Source organism: Antrostomus carolinensis, unplaced genomic scaffold, assembly GCF_000700745.2.
Source record: "Antrostomus carolinensis isolate BGI_N321 unplaced genomic scaffold, ASM70074v2 scaffold29140, whole genome shotgun sequence".
In the NCBI taxonomy this organism is placed as follows: Eukaryota; Metazoa; Chordata; class Aves; order Caprimulgiformes; family Caprimulgidae; genus Antrostomus; species Antrostomus carolinensis.
Genome location: NW_010288166.1, coordinates 139 through 7,544, shown reverse-complemented (window position 1 = coordinate 7,544; position 7,406 = coordinate 139). Strand labels below are relative to the sequence as shown.

At 53.1% G+C, this 7,406-nt stretch overlaps 1 protein-coding gene across 1 annotated transcript in view; it reads left to right on the top strand.

The window, feature by feature from the left end:
* TCF25 (TCF25 ribosome quality control complex subunit) overlaps window positions 1-7,146 on the top strand; it is a gene marked incomplete at both ends in the record, with an annotated part of 10,990 nt that extends 3,844 nt beyond the window's left edge. Inside the window, 8 exons of the mRNA XM_010165856.1 lie at window positions 911-993; window positions 1,522-1,652; window positions 3,014-3,113; window positions 3,862-3,955; window positions 5,005-5,097; window positions 5,433-5,538; window positions 5,917-6,076; window positions 7,059-7,146. Coding sequence (XP_010164158.1) covers window positions 911-993; window positions 1,522-1,652; window positions 3,014-3,113; window positions 3,862-3,955; window positions 5,005-5,097; window positions 5,433-5,538; window positions 5,917-6,076; window positions 7,059-7,146 — 855 coding nt within the window. The remainder of the gene's footprint in view (window positions 1-910; window positions 994-1,521; window positions 1,653-3,013; window positions 3,114-3,861; window positions 3,956-5,004; window positions 5,098-5,432; window positions 5,539-5,916; window positions 6,077-7,058) is intronic.
* Between the last annotated feature and the right edge of the window lie 260 nt (window positions 7,147-7,406).

Here is a 7,406-nt window from a genome sequence, read left to right as displayed (position 1 = left end):
TTCCCCTCTTGGTTACTGTCCACTGCCCTTCTAAAGTCCTCTCGATCAAATTCATAGATGATAGACTCAGATTTATTTTCCTTTCTCCAGCACTTGTCACTTGTTGCTGTTCCAAAGTCTCTGGTGTCTTACAGAGTGGACACTCAATACTTTCCAGGGGGTCTCAAGCACTTGTTTTATGGGGCCCAGGGAACCTACTGCTGCTGGGGTGTGAGGTCTCCATGCAGTTATCATTCCTCTGTGGTCACTGTTATCCAGAAATCCCTGCTTTCATGGGCTGGTTGAAAGACACACACATGAGAAGGGTGGAAGCTCAGGGGGGTGATGCTGGAAGCAGAAACTTTCTCTGAGAGAGTCTGTGGAAGAATATTTAGGGCTTGAAGAAGCAGCAGCAGTCCCTTGCTGAGGAGATATGACTTTAGTCTTAGAGTAGCCTTGATTCCTGAACTCCTCCTGCCCCAAACCAAGAAATTAGTTGCATTTGTGAGTACGGCTTAAACAAAACCAGTGGACATTTGAAAGCATTGCCGGGGAGAGGGATGAGTCAGAGGGGTATGGGACTCTCTTAATTGGGCTTGGGAAGCTGTTTGAAGCAAAGAGGCAGCTGAGAACTTGGGAGGGATAAAAACAGGGGAGAGAAGCTATTGAAGTGGAAATGCTGGAGGCACTGGCTGGCCCAAAGAGGAATGGTTCAAGTAAGGCAGAGCCTGAGCGAAGGTACGTTGTGTCTCGAAGGCAAATATCTTACAGCTCTGGGCGACAGCTCCATGTGGCAGGGCTGCAGCTGGGGGAGAAGCTGGATCTTTTTTTCTTTTTTTTTTTCCCTGACTCATCCTTTTTCTGGCTGGTCTCAGCCTTCCTCATTCTGTTAGTACAGAGAATCTGTGACCTCTCATCTTTATTTCCTCAGGCCGAGGCAGAGGCAGCGCCAGTACGTCCGCAGCACGTGGCTGACGTCTCCCAAGAACACCTGGCCACGCTACAGCAAAACAGGTGAGGCTTTTGGTGCCACCTCCTGAAGCACCACACTGCTGGGGCACGTTGGTCCCGTGCCCATGTTGGCATGGGTGGCTGTTCCTGCCAGCCAGGCTTTCCTGGCTCTCCACACACGGAAACTGGAGCTGCTTTCATCAGCTGCCAGGCCCAGGCTTTGCGCTGGCTGATGCAGAAAGGGAACAGCTGATGGAAATGCCTCCTGTCTCAACAGGGAGAGCTCTGTCGTAGTGTGTCTTAGCATCTGAGCTTTTTTTCCTCCCTTATTGGAGATGATGTGCACTTCCCTTCTGACAGCAGTCCTGCTAGATAATGGGAAGTATCCAAGGGGAGAGCGAGCTGCCTGGGCTTCTCGGGTGGGTTTCCCCTTGGGGGAAAGGAGTGAGATTCTCTGTGAGTTTCTGAAAACACATCTGGCTTTGGACCCAGTGCTGTGAACGGGCTTTCTGTGTGATAACAAAGGAGAAGAGCTTCTCCTGCTGCTCGTGCTGGCAGCAGTGGTACCCACATCTCCTGTGCACCATCCAGGTATTGCCATGCAGCTGCTGGACACTAGGAGGGGAGTGCAGCACTTCACCTTCGAGCACCATCGCGAGTACCAGCAAGTCCAGTTCAAGTTCCTGGATGCCGTAGAATCCATGGACCCCAACAACATTGTGGTACATTTCTGTGTTCAGTTTATGTGAACTGGGTTCAGTGTTGGGCCCCTGACTCCAAGAAGGACATGGAGGTGCTGGAGCGTGTCCAGAGAAGGGCAGCGGAGCTGGGGAAGGGTCTGGAGCACAAGTGTGATGAGTTCATAGCTGAGGGAACTGGGGGTGTTGGGAGCTGGGCTGATGGATCCCAGTGTTTATTTTTTTACCAGTCTCATTTGAAGCAGCAGAGCTCTGTGCCCTCTCCATGGAGGGTGAGGCAGCGTTGCTTGCTGAGCTCTGCTTTCACCTTATTCATAAGTGACCACCTTGGTGCACATGAGGGCTGGTGGCTTGGCCCAGGAGCGTATCCAGTAGCCATCTGGAAGAGGAACCCAGAGGAACTGACCGTTTGGCTGGAAGGGTGGGAATAAAGCTCCCTTGTCTGAGCTCTTCAGCTGGAAAAGGAAAATATTGTATAAACTGGTCTTTAAGTGGGAGTCTAAACTAACAGCTGTTCTATTTATAAACTCTTGCATGGATGAAAAATGTGTCTTTTCTTGGAATTTCATCAAAACAGCCTTTGTGTTGAAAGTTCTTCATGCGTGTCCAAGTTCATTACACTGTATGGTAACATTTATAGTTTGCAGTGATAAGCACCAGTGAAATTGCTCTGCACCCTACTGAACCAGAACTGAGGTATTTTTGCTCTGAAAACCCTGGCCACGTGAGCTGGGATTCATGCCCTGGAGAAGTCCCTTAAAGAGCCCATTGTTTACTAAATGAAGTTTACTTCCTTCTGCTTTCCCACCCTCCGCTGCTCTCCCCAGCTCATCAGTTCTGCCTGGACTCAGGGCTTCCCATCAAACCATGTGAGGTTTGATGTTGTACAACAGCAACCAACCTGAGAGCCAGCATCTTTGACCCTGGGGGTCCCTGAATCCCTGAAGGTTGGTGGCTTAGAGTGTGCTGGGAGTCATCAGGTGTGCCTCTTTCCCAGGCATCTTCTTCTGGAGATGGGATGAGATGGATCTCTACTCTTTCAATCTGGAGTTTTAGCCTCTGACATGCGGTGTGTCCCCAGCCCAAGCATTGCCTCTCCGATGGTGTTTATTGTCGAGTGCCCTTTTGAAGGCCCCTCACTCACACTCAGACTATAGACTCAGATATTTGTTTTCCTTTCTCTGGCATTTGTCACTTGTTGCTGTTCCAGAGTTCCTGATGTCTTACAGAGTGGACAGGATTCCTTCACTTCAGCCCCAGGGGCAAGAACAGCCCTTCTCTTGCGTGTAGTGTCAGGGTGTTTGCCTCCCTGCCACACTTACGGAGCTCTCCTCCTCACACCATGACGTGTGCCATCATGTAACCAAGCTCATGTTCTTCTGCAGCTGCTGCTTCAGATGAACCCATACCACGTGGACTCCCTTCTGCAGCTCAGTGACGTGTGCCGGATGCAGGAGGATCAGGAGATGGCCCGTGATCTCATAGGTAAGAGCTGAGGTGAGGAGCAAATGTCCTGGCATGAATTAGTAATGACACTTGTTCAGTTTGGGGCTTGCTCCAACAAGAAGCAGTAAACCAGAAGGGTTGGTTTGGCTCCGTGTCTGTGACTGGGCCATCGGCGCTCAGACTTGGGTGATCCTGCAGACCAGCAGCTTTTGCTGGAGGCTTTTAAATCAAGGCAGATGTGCTCATCTGGGACAAAGCACATTGGCCTTCGCCTTCAAAATGAATGGAAGGGTTGTCTGGATGTCAGGGGGTCCTGTCTGTAGGGTGTCCCTTGCAGGAAGCATCCTGGGGGATGGTGGCTCCTCAGATTGCCATGCTGTAGTCTCGGGCATCAGATGTGCTGTTTGGTAACAGGGCACGTGCTCTCCAGCATGATAGGAAGGGCCAGAAGTGAAGTGAGGACAGGATCTTTGGCTTCCCTGTGTGCAGATAGTTGTGGCAGAGGCAGCTGAACCAGCCTCCATCCCAGACCTTCTGCAGAAGAGTTAACTCTCACAACCAGAGCATGATCTCGTGCCCGCAGACAGGAACAGGGCTCGCTTGCCCAGCTATCTGCTGCAGCCACATACTTTGAAGTATCTTTGTGCCTTGCTAGAGTGTGAACAAGCTCATTTCATGGGTGCCAGAGCTCTCTGTTATCAGTGTTTTCTGGGCCAAATAACTGCCGTTTTGTGAGCAGCAGGGCTGGGGTGGTGGCATGGCCTGACGCTGTCCTTGTCACCTGCAGAGCGAGCGCTGTACAGCCTGGAATGCACCTTCCACCCCGTCTTCAGCCTCACCAGCGGGACCTGCCGGCTGGACTACCGGCGGCCGGAGAACAGGTAGGCAGCACACCTGCCCTCCCCGTGCCTGCCGGAGAGCCGTGGCGGTGTGCCCTGGCCTACTTTGCACACAGAGACCCAGATTCTCCACGTCTGCTGCGTCACCTGCACTGGTGGGGGAACCTTGAGTGGCCCTTTCTGTCAGAACAAGCTGCCGGTGGCGGTGCCCCTTGGCATGGCAGCAGCGGGGCTCCTGGGTTGGATGCTGGGATACCGGCAGCTCTTGCTCTGTTGGGTCACATGCACTGAGGTTTTTTTTTGCAAAGCATCCTCTTTCCCCAGGGATTTCTTCCCAGAGCGTTAACTGTTCCTCCCTGTCACATCCTCCTCGTGCAGTTAGCGTCCCTAAACCCAAACCAGCAGTTATTTTTATCACGAAAATACTCACTGTGTGTTTACATCTGTGCTTGGTCACTTGCTGCCTGCCCAGCCTTTGTCCCCAGCACTCGTGCTGCTCCTGGCCTGGTTCTTTATGTAATGACAGCTCTGCAGCTGCGGGGAAAGGTGACTTTATTCTGGGAATTTTCCAGTCAGCTGACCCCAGTCATCTCCCAAACTGCTCTACCTGGAGCTTGCTCAGGTTTCCAGTACCCGCTCACTGACGGGCTTCGTGCCACAGCTGCAGCCTGAGCGCTGCCATCTGTATCTCACCCGCTTTGGGTGTTGGTCCTCCCCTCGTCCATGTCATGCACACTCTGTGTCGCTGTCCCCACGCAGCTGGGTGGGCTGGGACAAGGCAGGGGGCAGACTCAGGGGATTTACTTGTTTCTGTTGTCTGAGTTGTTGGCCCCGGTCTGCGGAGCAGAACACGGGTTTGCTGTTCCTGTACATGCACAAAGAGATACAAAAAGTAAGAGATGGGAATTTGGGGGGTCTGTGGCACCCCGTGCTGCACCAGACTGGGTTCCTTGGACCCCCCGAGCTGCACCATAGCACTGGTGCTCAGGGGGGCAGGGAGCTGGGGCTGATGGTGTGTTCCTGTTCCTGAGTGGCACGAGGTGCTTCTCTCCAAATCCAGCTTCTCAAACCTGCTCTTGTTCCCCACACAGGGCTTTCTTCCTGGCTCTGTTCAAGCACCTGATGTTCCTGGAGAAGAGAGGATGTCCTCGGACAGCCCTGGAGTTCTGCAAGCTGATTCTGAGGTAGGTGTCCCTGCCAAGGGGATGTTGTAGCGGAGCTTAGAGTCTCTGCAGAGCAGATGTACAATGTGGGCATCAGCCTGCTTGGTTTGTGGCCATGGATCCTCCCCCTTGGGGGGTGACAGGTCCTTCTGCAGGGACACAGACCAGGCAGGGCACTGCACCGTCATCCCAGCTATGCAGGAGCGATTGTGTTCCCGTTATCTCCGCTTGCTGAGTCATGGAAGTTCTCTGGCTGCTAGTGGGAAAGTCTTGTGTGACTTAAAAATGAGGACAGCTACTTCAGCTTTGGTGACACTGATTTTGTTTCCTCCCTTTGTGCTCTCCTCCCTCTGAAGCCTCGATCCAGAGAACGACCCGCTCTGTGTCCTGCTTCTGATCGATTTTCTGTCCCTCCGAGCTCGAGAATACACCTTCCTGACCCGCATGTTCCAGGAGTGGGAGGTGAGTTGGCAACAGGCAGAGCTGGTGAGAGAGGAGAGAGCTGGTCCCTGGGGCTCTCCCTGCCTGGGATGGGCCACAGAGCACGAGGTTTTTGTAACCAGTTTATCCCTTTGGGGGCTGTCTGATGGCCAGGCTGGCATCCAAACATCATCGGAATGACCCGTAAGGCCTGGGGTGTTTGTTCTTGTAATCCCACTACTCTGCAAACAATTGCACACGCTTAAAATTGCTTACTCAGTTGTGGGGGCACCCAGCCAACAGCTGGAAAGTAACTTTAATCCAGTGAGCAAGAAACCCCAGCCTGTGTGCAGCCCAGCCCCATCCAGATCGTTCTGTGTAGCATCATTTCTCGGTAAATCTGTCCCTCTCATCCTGCAGAGTCACCGGAATTTGTCCCAGCTGCCCAATTTTGCCTTCTCGGTGCCACTGGCCTATTTCTTCCTGAGCCAACAGGAGGAGAGATCAGAGTCTGAGCGAAGCCAAGCCCGGGAGAGAGCTGCCCGGCTCATCCAGCTCGCCTTGATCATGTTCCCAAGCGGTAAGTCTGTCCCCACCGGTAAGTCCATCCCCGCAGGCTTTGTCACTGTGAGAGCGAAGGCTGCATTCCAGGCAGGCAAATGCAGAGGCAGCACTTTGCCTGTGGGTTGCAAACAGTGTTTGCCTCTGTCCGTGGGAGATGGGAGCCCTGACTCAGAGGGTGACGCAGCCAAAAACCAGGACCTGGTGGGATTCAGCCTTCCCACCCTGGCAGGGCTGGCGAGAGCGTGGTGAGAGCCAGGTATGGCCCCCGCAGCCATGAGCCAGCCACGTGTTCAGAAGAGATCAGCGATTGTTCTCCCCGCTGTGCAGCTGATGCCCCTTCCTTGGAGACGTGCAAGTAGGGGGAGGGTGAAAACCAGAGTCTTGGAGCAAGGAAGTGTTTCACCCCGGGGTTGCCCAGAGCAGAGACAGTGAGTCTCTCTTGGCTTTCCCTCCGAGGCACTGTTGGGCTTTAGATGTGCTCTCTGTGGGTGCCCATCACTCCTGCTTTCATCCAGTTGGGTGCTGCTGTCCATGAAAGGAGATACTCAGCCCCGCTGGGCCCAGAGGAGGGTGTGTCCTCGCAAGCAGGAATAACCAGCTCTCAAACAGAGCTTTAGTTTGTGTTGGTTGAAACCATCTTTTTTGCTGCTCGTCACGGTGACTGAAATAAAACCCTTGTTCGGGTTCAAAGGCCGTCAGCGTTAAGTGTAGAAAATTGCACCTTATTTCATTGCGGGGAGGGGGAAAAAAAGGTTTGTTGTTCTTTTTTGTTTACTCTGGATCTGTTTCCATCATCCACCCAGAGATCAAAACTCAGCAGAACCCCCAGCAGCGTCCTCCCCCCTTTCCTTGCCTGGGTCCTCATGCAGCAGCCAGGCCCAGTGGGGTGTTGTCCCCCCAGGATGGGGCTGTCTCCTCAGCCCTGGCTGTGGTGAGTGGCCACCCCACCCTGCTCCTCACCAGGCTGCTGACACCATGTGTCTGACTCTCTCCTGCAGTTCTTACGCCGCTGTTGGATCACTGCAGTGTCCAGCCCGATGCCAGGGTCGCGTCCCATTCCTTTTTTGGGCTGAATGCTCAGATAAGGTAAGCCCTGGAGATGTTCTCAGTAAAGAGAAGGAATTGGTTTTGCTGGTGGTGGGGCTTTTGCTTGTGTAGGCAACTAATGGAGTTACAAAGCTGCGGAGGAGAATATTTGGTTTTCCTGAGTAGGCTGTTAGATGCTTTGATAATGGATTTCCATAATGGCCAGCAGATAATGCTAATGGAGCTGCCTCACCTTGATGCAGATGGGTCAGGAGGTCAAACCAAAGCTTGTTGGTATGTGTAGTAAGAGAGGACAACGT